Source organism: Cyanistes caeruleus, chromosome Z (genome assembly GCF_971803275.1).
Source record: "Cyanistes caeruleus chromosome Z, bCyaCae1.hap1.1, whole genome shotgun sequence".
NCBI lineage: Eukaryota > Metazoa > Chordata > Aves > Passeriformes > Paridae > Cyanistes > Cyanistes caeruleus.
In genome coordinates, this window is record NC_141732.1 from 21338348 (window position 1) to 21358980 (window position 20633).

Sequence of the window (20633 nt, forward strand, 5' to 3'; positions counted from 1 at the left end):
AGCTAGGAAATTCACTACAGTTAATAGTTTGCAGAAAAGTATGAAAATAATAATATATTTAATAAAGGATATTTAGAAGTTAAATAAAATCTCAAGGTAATCTCTCTTAGGTGATGTAAAACTTTTTTATCTTTCAGAATTTCTCTCTAACTGTACTTCGTTTAAACAAAACAAATCTTGCCCAGCCTTCTATAACACATTAACCTTCTGTTTGCTACTGTGAGAAAGACCATACAAATACAGTTTTATTTAATGGTTTTAATAGACCTTTTTTTTTTTTCTTATAATAAAAGTGATTCGAGATATCTGCTATTCCTACAAAATATGAAGTCTAGCAGATTTTTCAAATAAAAATGCAAGAAGACCAAAAATAAAATATTGCTGAAGAGCACCAATAACCACCAGAGCCAGCAAGGAATTATTTTCTCTGTAAAAAGCAAAATAATAAATTCTATATACTGGGACTGGTATGTAGTAGATTAAGCTAGAAATTCTTGTTATTTTGTATTTTGTGCTGGTGGCATTCACCAACTCCAAGAAATTTCTTTAATTCTAAGTGATTTTCACATGTTTCAGAAGCAGAGGGTTGTGGTTTTAAACATGGAAAACAGGACATAGATTGAATTGACAAAAAGGTAACATTAGATAGTGATGTAACATTAGTTAGTAAAAGTAACACATAGGTATTAGTTATATATCCTTGCATAGGAAAAAATAACATCAGTTAGTGAGGTTATGTTACATAGGCAATTTCAAAAGTTCTCCTTTCATAGAGGTAAAATGCTAGTATTTCCTTTAAATTGTTTGAATTCTCATATAATTTTTCATAGTTCATAGTTTATGGTTCTGTTTATGCTGTGAAGCTAAGTGGGTAGTTTTATTGTTTAAATATATTAAGTTAAGCTGTTTCAAATGAATTTTCAAAGGAAAACTTCAACTCTTCATAGTAAATGAAATAATAAAATTCTACGTGTTAGAATGTTTTAGAGAGCTTGCCAGAACTCTCATTATATGGAGTGAGATTTCCTAGATAATTAAAAATATTTCAGAACTCTGAAATTCTCTCCTTTCTTCTTTTGTGTTTGTTCTTCTCTTTTCCCTTTTCCTTTCCTACCCATCTCTCTGTTTAAAAAGACTTCTTGTGTATCTGACAATTAAGACTATGCTGCAGGAAATTTCCTGCTTTACTGTGGATATGTGGTGGAAGACCTTGAGTGTTATGAACAACCATAGCTCCAGTGAACTATTTTAGAGGCTAACTGCCAATCATCTGATTCAACATGTTAAAATATTTTGTGCCTTGTTTCAGAAACAGATTTTTTTAATTATTTTATTTATTTATTTTAAAATTAAGATATCCACATAGAAACTGTAGTTTCTGTGTCTGTGATTAATAGCACTCTCAGTGCTTGTGTAAAAATGTTTTGGGTAATTTGGTTGGTTTGTCTGTAGGTTTTTTTTAAATTAGAGCTGGCTTAGTTGTATCACTGACATGGAAACAGTGGTGTTTTTAATGAATCGCTGTAGTGTTTCTTCTGCTGTGCAGAAAGGTTTACAGTTTGAGTTAATTCTTCTTCAGAGATTTCTTCCTCTGTTGTGAGAATAAAGGTAACAGCATCAAAGTCATCTGGCTAGTGAATAAGAAAAGAATATTAAAAGCTTGTGTTGGGTGCTTAGGTGTAGAAGGGAACCATGCTTCTAAGGGAATGTTTGCCCTCTGCAAAATATGCACTGCTTATCTGAAGGGTCAGTGAAATTTTCTCTTCTCTTTGAAGTTTTTCTACAGTTGCACTGTAAGTTGTATACAATAAGCAAACAGAGATCAAGGCATTTCCTTTCTCTTTTTTAGGCACAGAAATCATGGATAGAAAGAGCGTTTTACAAGAGAGAATGTGTTCACATCATACCCAGCACCAAAGACCCCCATAGGTAATTGCATGTTACTTGTATGAATTGTGAAAGTTGGTTAAAAAATAAGTCTCTCTCTCTCTATATATATATGCATACAATAGATATAAATATTTTGTAAACTTATTTGTTCAGAAGGTGGTTGAATTATATCTGGAGTGATGGATTCCTAAGGGAACTATTTGTTTACATTTCAAAACTTATTTTGTAAGAAAAAAGATAAATCAAGGGTGGGTCAGCATCTGTGTTTAATTTCCTTATCTTCTTAGCTCAATATTCAGTGCACTGAGTAGTCACCTAAATTGGACACACGACACTGTCAAAAGCAAATAGAAGCATTAAACTAGCAATTTAAAATTTGTGGTAATCCGTACAAAAGCTGATTGCCTGTCCTGATGTTACTTGAAGAAAAGAGAAGATGTTCTTTAATTTCATTTCGTATCTATTTAGAACAAAGCATGATATTTTTTTGAAATACAGGAGAGTCTAAAGTAAACAAGACGCAGGAAAAAGCGGGTAATATATGTACTGTGTTCCTTCCACACAGAAAGGCTTCAGGAAAGGAATCAGCAGAGCTGAAAAGGGGTTGGGTTCCTTTTGTAGTTTGTTTCCCTGTTCGGTTTATGCACACACGTGACTCTTGCTTTCCCTTTGCCTAATGTCATAGGTGTTGCTGTGGGCGTCTAACAGGCCAACACATTGGACAGCCTCCGAGCGCCTCCGTGACTCAGAACGAGAAAAATGAAACCAGGCTTACTCGCAATGACATCCAGTCGGAGAAGTGGTCCATCAGCAAGCACACCCAGCTCAGCCCGACGGACGCTTTTGGAACCATTGAGTTCCAAGGAGGAGGCCACTCCAATAAAGCCATGGTAACCACGCTTTTCTCTTAGATAAATAATGCTGCTAGCTAAAAGTAAGCGTTCACAAAGGATGAACGACGTTCTTTCTTAACTTCATGCTAAAGTATTGTTGAGTGTACGACCGGAATGTATGTTTTTATGTGTCATGTGCCAAGGAGCGGGTGACCAAAATTAACTGTAAAAGCTGGAGGGCAGTGTAAGAGGAGCTACCTTTATGAAGGCTGAACACACATTAATGTACTGCTGTCTTCATTTTATTCCAGTGGCTTCTCATCCCTCTTTTTCTGAATAATTTTTGAATTCAGCTATGATTTCCCATTGCTGGCTGTGTCTGCAAAGATGACAAATTTTAAACATACCAAATTCCCTTTAATATTCCTCCAGACATGTATCAGAAGACAGACCAGTTAGATTTATGGTTAATATTTCAGTGAAATAAGAGGCCCCAGGAAGTGTCTAATCTAGGAACTAGGAAACCCCTCGAGCAAGAAGTTACTCCTTCCCTGTGGAGAGATACCAAAGTGCACTGATCTGGAGGCTTTGCTCCACTAACTTGGAGAAATCTTTCCAGCATACCCACTAACCCATGCATGTGTTTCTCCTATGTAATATTACATGAAAGGAACAATCTCTCTGACTCTATCTAAACTGCAGAACCTGGATCTTTGGGAAGGACAGAGGAGTATGTGGCTAGCACTTCATGGCCAATGCACTGCTTTGGCAGTGGGGGCAGAAGCTGAACCCCTGGGCACTCTGCAAAATAACCTGCCCAGCAATCCAGTACTGTTTTCTGTGCATTAGTTCTTCCCAACAGGTGTCTCAGGTCTGTCATAAAGAGCAGAGATCAGACAGTGAAAATATCAGGTACTATGCTAGCAAGGGCAAAATATTCTCCTCAGACATGTACAGAGGGGCTGGAGTTGGAGTGACTGCTCAAGTGGATGATTCTGTTTGTGCAGGTGGGTGGCTTCTTTTCATAGAAATCAGAAAGCACTGCTGCACCAAGAAGCAGAAAATTAGGTAATTTCTCTGAGATACTCTCACAGACATCGTATGTTGAATTGATAACCAATCACCTAAAAATTTGCAAGGCCAGAGGTCCAAAGATACAGTAATGAATGTTATTAACCATATATGGATTCTTTGCATTGAATAAGTTTTATGAGAAGGGATAACCACCAGAGCTTTTTCAGTGATGTCCTTGAAGATTGTTATAAAGCAATGAGCAGCCCTGCCCAGACAAAAGTAGTCTTGGAGAGCCAAGAAATGATGAAGGTTTTAGGGAAGCTGTAGGCACCAGCTCTTGTAGAGGATTTCTCATCTTTGCTGGGATTCTGATGTCCTGGCACAGTGCCGAAGGAGACAGGACATGCTCTAAGATTCATGCTGTGTGCTCAATGTACAACTGAAGTGAAACTGTGGAGATAAAACTCAAAGTCAGCTGAAATGAAAGAAAAACACAGTCACACCCGGTGCTCACTCTGTCACAGAGTGCAGACAGGAATGAAACCATGAACAATTTAGAAAAAAGAAAAAAAAGAGCATGGAAAAAGGGAATTAAACTCTCAGAAAACTAAATAACAAGTTAAAACTTAGGGATAAATTGTGACATTGCTGGAAACTCTCCAGATTTATTTTGTCAGACTAGAATCAAGGAGTTGCACATGCTATCTATCTATAATCATTAAACCCCACCCAAAATATGGGAATAAAACAAACTCTGCATTCATTAAAAAAAATCCATAAAATCTCCAGAAATTTGATTATTCCACTAGTGGGAAAAGTGCTTCAAATTAAACAATTCAGGAAATATCTCTTGAATGGGTTTTGTGCTTGCTTACCACCAGTGAGAAGAATACCTGACATAAAACCAAAACACAAATAAGGAGGCTTGCATAACCATTTAAATGGAAGCAGATTAAAGAACTTTGTTATAATGTGTTTTGTGACAGAAAGCAGCATGAAGATGTCCTTGTTTTCATATTTCCAGACCCAAACATTATCTTAGGGTAGACTATAGTGAAAAAGTTGCCTAACTTGCAACAGTTGTTGCTGTTTTATTAATAGAAAATTAAAATTAGAAAATTGAACTCCTGCCTTTGCATTTCTGGGTACTAGGATTTTCCTGTAATAAATAAAACTTAACAAATCTAAAGCTTTCTGTGGAAGCCAGGAATTTTCTCAGTCAAAGGAATCCACCAAACTTTTCAGCAAAGGAGGGAAAAAGAGACATTATATTTATAATATAAAGCTTAAAAAAAAAAAAAAGAGCAAGTACATAGTAGCTCTTGGAAATATTCTTGTTCAACTGTTCATTCTCAAACTCAAATGCAGAGAAGCTGATCAATGTGGATAAAGGAAGAAAGATAAAGAGGGAAAATCATGATAAATTTGTTCCTTTCTAAAAATGTGTTAGTGATTTTCTAGGTACTGGCTAACAAATAACACTGTAGCATGCAAGCTGTTTTTTGCTGGCACTTACGGTAGGTTTATATTGTGCCTGTTGGCTAATAAAATAACCTTACAAAGTAGCAAGATTTAGCAAGCTGACAAATCAAGGAAAACCTCAGGGGAAAAAATTGGCATTAATTTTTCCACCTATTCCTTCTTTTACTTCCTGAAATGGATGCCTACACATGAAAATTACTAAGCAAGGGAAACACATTTTCTTGGTCTGTGCTAAAAGCAAAAATGTTAATTTTTTTCTGAATTGGAGTACAAAGAATTAGGTGGGGTTTTTTAATAGGAACAATAACCTTAGATTTAAAACTGGCAAACCAGGAGTCAATTAATTGAACAGATTAGTGCATGCAAAACTGACAGATAATTATTTTCTCCATTGGAAGTAACAGAACTAGATTTTAATACAAAATATATAGTAAGTATAATTATACTTTTCATGATACAATATTATATCAGTTGCCACCAGACAGCAACAAACAGACCTTTAGCTGTGGAAATTACAATTATTCTGAAATTATAACAGAACGCACGGATTTGGAAAAAACAGCAAAGATGTAGGTTTACATATTGTCAATAGAACTGACTGGAGCATTAATTTCATTTCCACAACCACATGGAGCAAAAATTCCCAAAGAGCAGGACTTTTGCTAATGCCATGGAGTTGTTAAAGTGTCTTCAGTGCAGCTGCACTATCCTCCTTAAATCAGTAATGTGAGCAGCTCAACAATTTGTGCAGGAAATCATATAGAGGCACATAGCAGAGATCAGGTAACACTGGTTAACGAGATCAGTTACTAGAAAGACCTTTCCTCCAATTTCATGCAACCACAGATGATCCTGCAATGAGACTGTGGCATTTAGATCTCTGTCAATCTTATATTTTCTTTACAAGTGACTCATCCCATTAATATGTAAGAAACACAATTAACAATTTTGCTTGTCTGCATTTATTTTGTTTTTATAGCAGATTTTCAAATTTAACTGTAAAAAGATGAGAGGTATGTGAATATATATAAATTTTATTAATAGGTTTTGCAAATAAAATTGATAAAAATTCAGGAAAACTAATAAATTATGATCTCCTTCATTAGTTGGCTCTTTGCAGTTTAAGAAGCAATGCTTATCTAAGTTTATACTGGCATTTTTTTAAGTCAGAAGGCAATTATCAAACTAATGTCAGTGATTCTATTCCAATTAAGAGCAATATTCTGAAAAATTTGAAAAATATTCTTTTCATCAGTGTACCAATTAAGACAATCTTGCTGTAATGAATTTCCCACTGCACTTGTGGGCAAACTGAACCCATTTTTTTAATACGCTACCTGCCTTTACACACACACAGCCTTAATATTCTCTCATTAATTGGTGGGCCTGGATTGTCTATAAACTTCTTTGAAGGATTGCTCTTTGCAGCATGAAAATTTCTTTCATGATAGGTTTTCAGGGTTAAATGGAAGATGACTGTTTGAAAAGCCTTTGGTGAGTTAAACAGATTCCTCCTCACTGAATGTATTTCAATGATACATTTCATATGCAGAGCAAAATACTAAAATAAGTTTTCAGCTACAAAAGAAAGGAAGTTTGCTTTGGTTTTATCTGCTTAACTTTTCTTATGGTTCACAGAAACATGAAAGAACATCAGTAGAATTCCAATGAACATTAACAATTACTTAGACATAGTTGCTAATATTCAGATCCTTAAAACTTTATTAAGGGTATTTTGAAGTCAGACACAGAAGAAGGTATTTTTCTTCGCTTGAAATACATTGAGTTTTATAAAAACTTCATGAAAAGTATGCCAAAAGTCATCAGGGTTTTTGAGAGGGAAAAAAAAGATAATCCTGTAACTTACATAAACCATGAAAAGGCAGGAAACGTTGTTTCTGTTATAGTAAATTAATTCTTAAAAAAAATTTACGGAATTTAAAATATGGTGTTCAACATGAAAGAAAAGGGGAAATAACACAGAAAAACCTGTATCCAAAGCCCATTTAAATCAACAGGTCCTTTCACTGATTGTTTAGTGGAACGTGGATTAGGCCTTGAGGTGTTAAGAAGAAATAACTTATGCAGAACCAATCTGGTTTCAGTCTAAGAGCAGTTTTTTTGCTGAATTCCGTGAGAATTACATCTAATTTTTGTTGTAGTTGTTTATTTTCATTTTTTTTGTTGAGGACCACACTTTGAGGCAGCCAGTCGTTAAATCGAAGATGTATTTGTAGTGAAACTTAAGTGACTGAAAAGAAACACAGGAGCAATGTTAGAATGCAGATCACAAATGTTATCTGAATAGATTTACTTTCAGAAATACAACAAATTTCTGAGTCTCTTTAATTAATCACTGACATTCACATCTGCAATCATTCACCAAGTACTTCAATGAGACAGCTGTGCTTAAGTAAAGAGTAGCAATTCTGTTCCTCAGAAACTTTGGCCTTTGCTCTAAGGCACTGGAGTCAAACCTGGAAGTGTCTGGCTGTTTGACAGATGCTGGGCATAGGTTTGTTTTAGAGAACACTTGACAAAAATGTGAAGCAACAATTGGCAGCACATGCATTCTTACTGACAACCTCTGTGCTAGTCTAGGGATGAAATGGGCACTACAGCTTGAGCTTGATGCTTTGTCCTTTCACATTCCATGCTGTTGACAGTCAGGTCAGCCTGTGGATTTTGTGATTCAGAATTGTACTTTTGCTTCCTAACTTTCCTGCTTTGCTGATACATAAAAACTGAATTCTTGCATCCTATCCATATACTTCTCCCATAAAGAAAGGGCTAAATCATTTCCCATTAGAAGTGATGGTTTCTGCAGCTGGCAGATACACCATGCATGGAATTTCATAGCACGATAGCACAGTGGTTTGGCTGAGATTCAAATGTTGTATCTGCCTCCAGAGGCTATAGCAAGAGAATTCAGGAACAGCAGAAATACTCATTAACATTCTAAGTAAAAACTAATAGGGCTAAATACTCAATTACAATATTGGAAGACATGAATTTTTGTTACAGGCAAAAGTGGACTTAAAGGTGTGATTTATAATTTAATGTAAACTTTTAAAAATATGACAAAATAATTATCTTTTAGTTACTGGCTAACATATTAAGTAATGGCAAAAGAGTAAATTCAAGTATGCTAAACTAAAAATTGCCTCTGTAAGAGCAAAAGTTATACAAATTGTCATAAAAATGGAATGTTATACACAAAAGAAAAATCATGTTTGGCATCATTGCCAAAAACTTCTAAACCAGTAAATCTTATCTCATTTGATTTAAATTTTAATTTACATGAAAAAAGGTTAGATATTTATTTTCCTTGGATTTCCACTTCGTAAAGTAAAATTATCCTAAGTATAGAGGGGGTTTGCCTGCACTATAAAAAGCAAGCAGTTGCTTCCAGTACAAGTCATCTACATTTCAAATAAATGCAAGAAAATACTTCCTTCTTCACTTCGTAGATTTTTATTTATTGGTATTCAGAGGTCTTCATGTGTAAGAGTAATACATAGACTTAAGAAGGTAGGGACCCTGAATGTGTGAAATCACACATTCTGAGGTATTTAAAAAAAAGCTGAAGAATCAAAAAAACAAGAACAAAGTAATCACTGTTCAGATTAGATAATACACATCTGATGCTATTTGTGCCTTCACCTTAATATCATCCCAGATGATGCAATGGCATTCTTTCAACATATTTGTATGGTCATTGCCAGTGTGAATTCACCTTAATTATCTTCTTAAGACTTGCAGCCTGTCTTCACCAAAAAGTAGGGTAAAGTACCCGTGATTCCAAACCAAAGGCTTCATTGTTTGACCAGCAGAGCTTTCATGTTGGCCCTGCGAAGGATGTTGTCTGTGAATGTCTCCAGTTGCCCTTTACAGCCTCAGATCTCCCTTAAGACATAAAAAAGGGAATAAGGGTCCTTCTTCTTGTACCTCCTCCTGTTAAAACTTTGACAACCCTCAAATCCCAATTTTAAAGCTATTAATGTCTTAGTCTAGTCAGTGGGATGAGGATTTCATACAAGATTTTATTGCACACTGAAAATTGACTGAGTAGGTACCGAGGAGGCAGTTCATCTGTATTAATGAACTTGACAGACATTAATACTGTGTTTTTTCTGTCCAGTAGCTGTTGTGAGTTTGCCTGGCTGCTGCAGAGAACATTACAGATGCACTGGAGGAAATGTACATTCCCCAGTTCTTGCTCAGCTTCCAGGCTGTCTCTGTCCTCCCAACTGATTGTGTAAACAGGCTTCTGCTTCCAGAAATGCTAACAGTAGATGTTTACTCTGCAACAACCCATTTTTGCAAAAAAATCCTATTAGCAGTTCCCTCTGGAAAACTATTGAGTCCTCATTTCTTATTCAACTAGTAGGGAATCCCCTTTATTATCATATGGTATTGCTAAAAAGAACAAGTTTTGCCAGGAAATACTGATTAGATGTGTCGAAAAGGGACTAAATGATTACATAATATGTATGGCTACTATACTACCTGGCATGTTACAATGAACAAATTAGGACTAGTTATTCCTCAGGCTGAAGGCAAAGGTATACACACCTAATGTCTGTGCTGACAGCCCATCAAGGGAAGGACTGCTGAAGTTGCTCTTCAGCCCTTGATTCAATCAGAAGTTTGACAGACGAGTGCTTTCTGCAACTTATTTTATTTTATTTTATTTTATTTTATTTTATTTTATTTTATTTTATTTTATTTTATTTTATTTTATTTTATTTTATTTTATTTTATTTTATTTTATTTTATTTTATTTTGTTTTATTAAGAGGGTCCTTCCATATTTTAGCAGCTACAGAAAGAATTTTTTCCTGTTTCTGCTATGCAACTAGAGCTCGAAAAAGTATCACTTCCCTGTCACAGGTTTTGTGAAACAGCACCAGAAAAGAGTGGGAGAAAGGCTTGTAACAGAGAGACAGGTATTTGTGTGACATGGTAGTGCTGTAGAAATTTTGAAGAGTTATTATCTCTGAGCACACACAGATGGACATGATCTCCCCTACCACAAATTGCTGCATGTGTATCACAGAATAGCCAGCAACTGGAAATTAATGAATTTGTTTCACAGCCCTTTTAGGATGTAGAGTCTTCCAAGGCAAGATCATGAACCTGTACAAATCATACATAGTTAGCATTCTTTCATCTGGAAAGTTTCAGTTTAGTGATCTTGCTCAGTTTAAACTTAGGGGTGCTTGAAGAACTGATTTTTTTTCTGTTTTTTCTTACTTTTTGAGGGTTTGACCTTGTTAATTTGAAAATGAGGTACAAGTAAATACACAGCTGTGACTCTGACTATCTAGGTCATCTTTGGCATACCTCTTACATTTTTGGTCCAGTTTTTGCATATATAAGTTGTAGACATCAATCTTTCAAGCATTGCAAAGGATTTTGAACTAATTAATGTCTTAATTTCCTAAATAAAGAAAATTATCCAGCCTGTGAATTCCAAGTGTTCCATTATTCCTAGTTTCTTAACTAGGAAACTAATCATCAGATTAGCAAAGTTACTGGTTTTGTCATAAAAAAAAGATCTGTTGGACACAGATAATACATATCAGAAACCAGTGGTTATAACCAATCTTTTTTTCTCTTGTTTCTGCAGTATGTACGTGTGTCTTTTGACACAAAGCCTGACCTTCTTCTGCACCTGATGACCAAAGAGTGGCAGCTCGAGCTCCCCAAACTTCTCATCTCTGTGCATGGGGGCCTTCAGAATTTCGAACTTCAGCCAAAACTCAAACAAGTCTTTGGAAAAGGACTTATTAAGGCTGCAATGACAACTGGAGCATGGATTTTCACTGGAGGAGTAAACACAGGTAAGAACAACATTGAAATAAAAGCACAATGGCATCTAGGAGACTTCATCACAAAAAAGAAAAAAAGGTAGGAATGATGAGATTCGAATGCCATTCTATGTTTTATTATATTTGTCATTTCTGTACTATGTGAAAACAAGAAAATGCCAATAGAATAAAGAATAAGAATAAAAGGTTACTCAAGTATGAAAAGCACACTCTGGAGCTGAAAACAAAGCCTTCTGCGAGGCAATTGTATCAGTGTAACACCAAAGAAGGCTTTATAGGATCAACTGTATGCTGCAGGAACTAATCAAAGAAGTCCAACTCTTATTACACTTTCAAAATTGAAAACACTTTCATCCAGAAAGAACCTTTATTTTATATAATCAGGTGACCCAAAGTATTAAAAGAGAAAAGGATGTGGTGGGAAACTGCTTCCTTACTTGTAGAGAGCTTAACTTAATTTTTTTTGCTGTTACATTTTCATCAAGAGTGCTATCTGAGTGAAAGGGCATCTGTAATATGCCAAACAGGTGTCCTAGGGATCCAAGACAGCAGCTGGCCCAGCTCTGCTAGTAGTCAGCACACAGCACACTTTGGGAATAAGCTGCAAAACATCTATCTATGCAAAACATAGATTCCTAAGCAAAAAATTCTGATACTGACATCTCAGTTACCATGCTTGAAGGTGGCAGAAAGGGGAGAGATGCAAGGGAAGTTCAAAAAAAGTTCTGCTAGAGAGAATTGCACAAAGCTTTGAGTTAGGACATGAACTTGTAAATTCTAATGTCATTCTCATTTGCTGCAGTAGCAAAGCTATAATTTTTTACTTTAGTAAGAATGTATCTTCTTACTGTCTCTGGAAAACAATGTAATCATTCTATCCTGCGTTAATTTTAGTGCTTGGTGGACCAACTCCTACATGTTTGAATATAAATGCTTAATAGGAGTCTTGGACTTGGTTTCCAGACCACATCAAATTCAAAACAGTATTCAGTTTTATCACAGCAGCAATACAAGTAGCACAGAATCATGGAATATGCTGAGTTGGAAGGAGCTCACAGGGATCAAAGAGTCCAGCTCCTGGCCCTGCACAGGACAGCCCCAAGAATCACACCATGTGTCTGTGAGTGTTGTCCAAACACTTTCCAAACTCTGGCAGGTTTGGTGCCTGAAGAAAGGAAAAAGACATAGCTTTTGGAGTCTTAGATAAGTAGATCCAAATGTAATATGGCCCCCATCTCTTCAAAATAAGTAATAAAATCAGGTTGATGTTGGTCTATGCACCTTGATGATAATAATATTAGTTGTCAGATACTCTTGTCTTGATGATTGAAAAGACAGATGTCAATTTTATGTTAGAATAACATCAGAAAAATGTACTTGTTGTACCCATAATGCAGTGGATTACTACAGAAACTGTAAAAATTAAACTACAGTTTTGGTTTTTTTTTAAAAAAGGACAGATGATAACACGTTCACGTGGCAAATGCACAACTGCTTCCTGCCATTTTTCAAATCCTCATAGTTGCAAATGCAAAAAAAATACAAATGAACCAGGAAAGTCATCATAAATACTGTTGAAAAGGACTGGTATTCCTGTTATCAGAAACTACATAGTCAAAACAATGTAGTTCAAGTAGCTCTCTGCTGTTTTAAAAGCATACAATTCCAGAAGGAGTTTTGCAATATCAATAATCTTTCATTGTTCTCTTTAATTTCTGGAGGAAAGCAGTTGATTACTGCAGGACTAGGTTTTCAAACTGCATACCTGAAAATTATTTGTGAAATCATAAAAATTGACAATTTCTTGGTACAGTCTCTTTTGCTGAAAGTGAATTTTAAAATTGTGTTTTTCTTAAGGAAAATTATAACTGACAAGTCCTGAAATTTTGCAGCTGGACTGAGAATCTGTGATGTGAGAGAGACAGAGCATACCTGGCTATAAACATGACTGTTGTTCTGAATTTTCATGTCATGCTGAAAGTTGAACATTCTTAACAGCAGAAATTTTTGCAGTCAGCACAGATTTTCTGCTTTAAATCCTTTAGGCTGTTGGATCATGGCTTAATTCATAGCTGATGGCAAGTATAGGAATAGTTTTTTTTTTTAACTTTCCACCACAGGGAGAACACTAGACTTGAGGACACAGAGTCTCTGTTAGATTGTGGGGAGTTTTCTTACCCTGAGTCATTTACAGCTCAGAAAACTACAACCAGACTCCTAACAATTGTGTGGCCATAATTTCTATCCAGTCATCTTGAAAGCATGAAATTTGAAAAATATGGAAACTCTTCAACTGAGAATCAGAGAACATCTGCAGAAAACCCACAGTCTGCTTCAGTGCAGCCACATCCTAAAAATAGTCATTAATAGAGAGATTTTAAAAGATTATTTTATGGAAAGGAAGGAGGAATGACACTTGTCCTTTGCACTGAGATACCACTGAAACACTGCCAAAGCTGGTCTAGGGTAAGCAAGCAGCACTTGGAAGAATGCTGGGGAGCAGCCATTCTCTCTGTATTTTCTGTTTTCTCACTGATTCCCAGAGCAGGTTCTAATATTCTGCTGGAAGCTATCTCAGGTGACTGAGTTTGTTTTTAAAGAGGGACAAGATAGCTTCATCTCAGGATAGCATAATGACATTTTCACATTTCCATCCTTGATGGAAGCATTCCTATCCAGCTGCACTTCTGAGGGAGTTGGGGGGTGGGGGGCAAGGAGCAGAATTAATTCCTATGCTTCTTTCTGTACTTGGAAATACACAAATGCTTGCATGCACATGTGAGCACAAGTGCAAATAAATAAGCTGCAGTCAATTGTCAACATTTCCATTTTCCTTTCTAAAGCTGTGGTTTTTCCTTATTAATTCATTTAATAATTATTGGCTTCAATAAAATGAATTCACAGAAATTAATAATAAGAAATAGGAATGTATTCATAGCTTTACTTAATTGTAAGGATAGACACAGGTAAAAAAACAGCTCTATAATAAATCCATATTATTTTGAACAAAAAAAGACAATTATGAATTAATTTCTGTTTTATGCTGTTTCTTTTCCAGGGGTCATTCGGCACGTTGGAGATGCCCTGAAAGATCATGCCTCAAAATCTCGAGGGAAGATCTGCACCATCGGTATCGCTCCCTGGGGGATTGTGGAAAATCAAGAGGACCTGATTGGCAAAGATGTAAGACCTGTATAGACACAGATGACCTCCAGTAGCTATAAATCTTCCAGTTATTTTTCCTGTCCTCTCCATCATGCACTTAGCAATTCCACTTAGAATTAGTGTCTGCAGAAAAAGTCAATATATACACAGGTTTTCCATTAGGGTTGATGGGGGGGTTTTGACACGGCAGCAATAAAAATTCCTGCACAGTACGTTCATTTAAAATAAATTATAAGGGCATTTCATTAAAAGCTACTCTTGAAATTATATCAAATCTTCATCCTTAGAACTCTATGAACCTGGGAAAGTGCTTAAGAAAACACTGATTGCAAAACTTGAAATCTGATTTATTTTCAAACAATGCATTGGTTACCAAATGCATTGGTTAAATTCAAAATTGAAGGCTATCCTCCTTAGAATATATTCCCTCCCATACATTTTTATTGATGCAATTTTGAAAGGTCTTATTGGGTACTGCAGATAAGAGTGACCTCAAATAATTCACCTTCAGCCACTTTCTGAAGGACAGGGCTGGTGTTTCTCCTATTGCTTCACACCACTCTTCTCTTTCAAAACTTTAATACAGTAAGATTAACTCCTTAATTTTAAGTGCATGAATAGTTGGTCTACACTGGTTATTTGTTACCTGAAGCTTTTCTGAACCTGTTTTGGTTTTTTTGTTTCTCATTTCTGGTTCATTCCTAAGAAATCTGTCTGAGAACCAACTATGAGTGAAGAGATACCGTTTCCAATGAGCATAAAGAATTTCTTTCTTGTCTCCATTAGTCTAACCCATTATTTTCTGTATGTTCTGCACCCATGACCAGTTTGGGAAGAGGAAGAAGATTCAAGTATCACTTAAGTCAGAGAAGTTACAATGATTACAAAGAAAATTATCCAACTGGAGTTTATTGCAATTCACTATGAAGGTATAGCTGTTAGGGGGAACTGTATTAGCATGGAGCTTTGTACTCTAATACCACACAAACAAGCAGGGTCCGACTTTGCCACAGTAATTCTGAGTCACCAACAAACTCTTCTGAGCTGCAGTGCAGAAGATAATCAGCAGAAAAAGCTAAGTAAAAGGATGCATTCTATTTCCTTACAGTAGTGTAATGTATACAGCATTTTTAAATAAAAAGTCTTTAGTGGTGAGGCATGAGGTTCTGGAAACAGCAGGAACAAAGGTGTTAAGAAAAACATAAATTTAGCTGTGAATTTTGGAACACTGCTATTCCTTTATTACTTTTTTCCCTCAGTTGCAAAGCTACCTCAGTTCTCATGTAGTCACTGCCTGTTTAAGGGGGTCTGGAACCTTCTTTTGCATAAAAAGATGATAAAAGAACTTTCTTTCCCAGTTGTTCCAGTCAAGTGAAGCAGCTCCCCTGACTTCTGATTTCTTTAAGCAATGCTTTCCTCTAAATATCCTTCCAATTTAACAGGAAACCAAGAAGTTGTACTGTAATTTTATCTTAAAAATAAACAATTAAAAATAAACAAACATTTTCTGATTAAATCATAACCAAATTAATACTTACTCTGATCGTTAGATAGAAAGCGACAAAAGTTTAATATAAAGTTACAGCTAATTTGGGTAAGGTCTTCTATTAATGCAGACACAATTATATCAGTAGGGTTACAATTGCAGGATCATCACTAAAGACAGAAATATTTCAAAAGAGTGTATCTTTGACAGACAAAATTAAATTTATCCTCTCAACCTCCTGGACCTTAATAGTTTTATAAAATTATTGATCAATGGCATGACATAATGCTGGAGCACTTCTAGTTTTACCCATCTCTAATGCACATCTAATGATACAGCTTTATGCTTACTGGTACAGAATTTCATCTTCCATTTCATTGCCTCATCAGACTGCTTATGAAGACTTTAGTCCACTGAAATATTTGTAAGCTTTTCACCCTCTAATTATTCACAAATCCCTTACACCTATGTTGAATTGAATATAACACAGCTTGAGGTAGGCCATTTATGTCACTAAATCTTCTTACTAAGAGTCTTCAAGAAAATTACCTTTTCCTTCTCACTGTTTTCCCATCCTTCCCCCCAGCTTTCCTCAGTTACTTAAGTCTCAAAGGACTTTCTCTCTTAATCAATGCATGCAGATTCTTTAGAAGCATTTGGTGAGGAAGCTGTTTTGGAAGCTTTTTAAAAATCAAACTGTGCTATATTGACTGGCTCATTAGAGGTGAATGCTGTGAAATGAACCGAGAAGGGGAAATGTAAATAGTACCTTAAGCATGTAAAATGAGTCATCATTAAGCAAGAAACAAAGGCCACAAAGGATTATACAAGGGCGGGGTGGAGGGGGGGAAATCAACAAGTAGTAAAAGACTTGGTGAACTCTGGCATCAATGTGGATTTATGCCTATATGCACTATGTCTAGTTAAATTATGATCAGAACTGAAGAGCTGTAAAAACATACCCTTCCAGTCTCAGAGAGAAGCAGAAGAGTGTGGTGGCCATGGGGTTTGGAGGGGAGGCAGAGGGTGAGCTGTGGTCATGGCACATGCCCCAGTGCCTGTGGCCTCCCTGTGCCTCTTGGCAAGAGAGGTGTGCTCAGCAGAGGTGCTCCTCTGCTAATGCCTCAGCCCGTGCCTGGCCTTATGGATCCAGACTCCATAGCTGAGCAGTTTAATTATATTTACCCTTCCAAATCAGTCGGCCTTTGGGAATCCTGGGGGAATTCCTCAGAGCCATAAAGAAAACTGACCAAGTTAAAGGAAATATTATTGCTGTTTTCTAGTTGTTATATTGTGATGATTAAAGATCCCTAAAGATACGTGTCTTGCTCCAGTACTATAAAAGCAATATAGCAGAAAATAGTACAGCTCTTAACACTCAGATTCTAATTTAAAAACAAAGAACACGAGGGAGTTAGTTGCCTTATTTCCCCATATTTTCTGATAGAACTGAGAAAGTAAAGTGGCTTGCTCAGTCTTGTAGAAAGCTGTGATTATAAACAAGTTGCTTCCTACACACAGAGCTATTCTCCCTTCTAAAAGAGCACACTTTGTAAGTCATTGTAGCATGCATCTCTTTATTTTCAGGGTCTGTTCCATCTTCATTTGAGTTTCATTCCAAGTCAGCTCTGTAGGAGACAGGGGCAAAGATAAGGACTGGCATATTTGTAGCATATGTTGAGAATTTAGACCATGATACTTCCAAGAACCTCTAGATTAAATCAGGAATTACTCTGTTCCTGGTAAGCTCCAGAGCAGCAGGGCTGCAGAAACGGCTTGATTTGAACAGCTGCTACTCCCTGAAAAGCGAAGCATGCATCTCTTTCGTTTTCCATCACTACTTTGAGCTCACAGTTTGTCTCAAATTTTTTGCCTCCACATAGACTGCTCAGATTCATGCACTGGTTCACATGGCACTTGCGGGCTTGTTGTCATGGTGAGCTACCCTGAGAGACTTTTCAAGTGCTGTCACTGTGCCGAGTGCCATGTGCCCACAGGGAATCTAAGGAGATCAACTGTGCTTTTCACTCAAGCTTGCTGCCACCTCAGGGTGCAAAGGCAAGGGCTGGGGTCAGCCCAGCCACTCACCTATTGACAGAATTCCCTCAGCCCATGCAGCATCAGAACTGCTTCACAGCACGGCTGCTGTCGCGTTCATTAAGCTTCAGTATTTGGAGGGTCTGTTGTGAGCATAAGCTATTCCTTTCAGCTCTCCTTTCAGCAGAGGAAGATGTCAAGGGACATTATTCCTTATTCTCCCTATTCTCAGTGCAAAGTTGGATGGACTTTGAGCAATCTGGTCTAGTGGAGGGTGTCCCTGCCCATGATGGGGGGTCTTTAAGGTCAGCTGGGTGTTCTTTAAGGTCACTTCCAGCCCAGATTTTCATATGATTCTATGTCTGTAAAAAGAGGATGACAGCTTACACTCAAAGTTTTTTCCATCTATTTAACTTGCCTGTAAAATGCAAGGAGTTGAAAAAACAGACAAATGGGAACTGCAAGAGACAGAAATCAAGAATCTGCTTAGTGTTGTGAAAGAATAAGTAACCTCAAGGAAGTAGCCTGAAAGCCTAGGATGTTCTTACCTGCCTGAAGATTTTGTTTATCCTTTTCTCATGAAAAGTTTAACAGAGTCGTTTGAGAAATTTTATTGTTAAAAAAAATAATTCAGATGTTGAATTGTGCATGCTGTGAACAGTTCAGTTGAAAATAATTGTAGTCTCATTTTCACATCCATCAAATTTATTAATAATGTAACCCAACTTGTAGCTAAAAGCAGAACAAAAGGACAGCCTTCTAATCTGTCCTGCAGCATTACTGAGTCAATAAATGAGGGCTTCAGTACTGGGACTCATTAGAACTGCAGATCAAGCCGTCAGAATTAGGAGGTTTTGAGCTCTCAGGAACAAACCACAAGCTGTCAGTAGAATTGTCTGCACAATGGCCTGTACTCATACAATGAATGGGCAGCACAAGGGATTCCTCAGCTGTAAGGCCTTGCTGGTGTCCTTTTATTGAGAGATGGAGTGGGTATAATTTTAAAAGATCTGTTTTAATCTGATTTTATTTTATTCTTAGGGATGTGAGAAAGAACCTTCCTTTTCTTTCTGATGGTGGCACTGGGTACATGGTTTCTGTATCTGTAGAAGCTGCTATTAAACACATTCCAGCAGTGTACTGACATTCATTAAGTCACATGCAGCTGTAGAATAAATTGTTATGAATGGGGCTCCAAAAGAAACAGCATAAAAGAAATATGAGCCAGAGCTATCCCCAGTTCTCACAGAGTGTAGTGTACTGCCTTGCTGTTGGCCAGCTGCCTTCTAGGTCTATTCCCCCCCTTTTTCAGGATGAAGAGCTTACAGAGCACCCTTTGCATGACAGTTCATAACAGCAAAAGAAGTTTGTGTATTTCTCCTTGCTGGCTAAGAGTTGATCAAAGTTAGGCAGACATTCACAGGTGAAAATAATGTATATAGAGAGATCTCTGGCTAAAGAATTGCTAGCACATATTATTTTTGAAGAATTGCATCTCAATTAGAGATCTCTTTAGAGTTGTTTGTTTGTCCCTCTTTAGAGGGACAAAAGCTTATGAATAAGTAAATAACTTATTATATTTCTGTCAGCAAGCATTTATGTCAAATTTTGTGTACATATTTGTGCATTAAAAGCACAAGAGCTGAAGAATGAACAATGTCAGAACTCTGAAGAAAATTACCTGCTAATGAAGGATAGCCCAGCTGAGTTTTCTAACAAGTCCTTATGGCATTTCTTCAGCTAGAACTTCATTTTACAGATTTCCAGCATTGTCTCTCCCAAAAGACAAGACATAAAGAGGAAAGGCATGTAATAGTACTGCTAGAAAATCTCTGAAGTATCAGTCAGGATGCCTCAAGACAACACCAATTCTTTTGCCATGTTAGTACAGTCCTACTTGCAAGTCTACTTACTGGTGTCCATAGATACCCACCGAAGCAGCTGGCAGCCAAATGTGACCCCATGCTCTTATTTGGTCATGTTTAGTCTTATTTGGTGGCTATGAGTTGTGTATTTCAATCTGTCTGCTGCACTCAGTTTCCCCTGATGAGATCAAATCAAAGGAAGTGAAGCAAACTTCCCATTGAACAGAAACTTTCTAAAGCTGTTGTGAACACAAACAACTGCCTTTTTACTGATGCTAGGAGTGGGCCAGTAGTTTTTCCAAGAAAATTAAAAATGTGGTGTAATATAATGTGTACACCTCTCCAAGAGTAGAACTCACCTGTATTTGTGTGTCTCCAGTGCTGATGGTTCTGGATGAACCAACACTTGAGCCATGATGCTGGGTGGGGTTTGTGAAGGAAGAATCAAAGAATTTGGTCAGAGCAAGGTGAGATTTTACAGCAATGCTGTAGATAGTCAGCAGCAGACAGGGTATACATTGTATACAGGTGTATGTAGTCACCCAGATCTTTGGAACACTGACCATTAGCTGGATTTTAAAAGAAGCAGTGAACGCTGGTACTACTGAAACAGGTTACCATGGAAAACACTTTAAGCCATGTCTGCATCTCAAAGGGCAGTGTTAAGATCATTTTCTACACATAAAAGACAGTAACACTCAAGTGCAGTACCTTAATTTTGATTATTTCTTTTGTTTCGTCTTGTAAGCTCGAATCTTGTGATGATTTAGTACAGGGGTGCTTTTCTGTTTAGAAACTTGTAGAAACTCTTCTTTTCCTTTGTTTCTAAAATGCAGGTGGTCCGACCATACCAGACGATGTCCAATCCCATGAGCAAGCTGACAGTGCTCAACAGCATGCATTCTCATTTTATTTTGGCTGACAATGGTACTACTGGTAAATATGGAGCAGAGGTAAAGCTTCGTAGACACCTGGAAAAGCACATTTCACTTCAAAAGATAAATACAAGTGAGTAGCGTGTTATTTGT

The 20633-nt window shown here is 36.8% G+C and overlaps 1 protein-coding gene across 5 annotated transcripts in view; it reads left to right on the top strand.

The window, feature by feature from the left end:
* The window catches only part of TRPM3 (transient receptor potential cation channel subfamily M member 3), a 305059-nt gene that overhangs the window by 164607 nt on the left and 119819 nt on the right, over window positions 1-20633 (top strand). For all 5 annotated transcript variants that reach the window (XM_086867037.1, XM_086867036.1, XM_023944693.2 and 2 more), the window contains 5 exons: window positions 1850-1929; window positions 2576-2780; window positions 10851-11064; window positions 14111-14235; window positions 20442-20613. In XM_086867037.1, the coding sequence (XP_086723163.1) occupies window positions 1850-1929; window positions 2576-2780; window positions 10851-11064; window positions 14111-14235; window positions 20442-20613 (796 nt within the window). The remainder of the gene's footprint in view (window positions 1-1849; window positions 1930-2575; window positions 2781-10850; window positions 11065-14110; window positions 14236-20441; window positions 20614-20633) is intronic.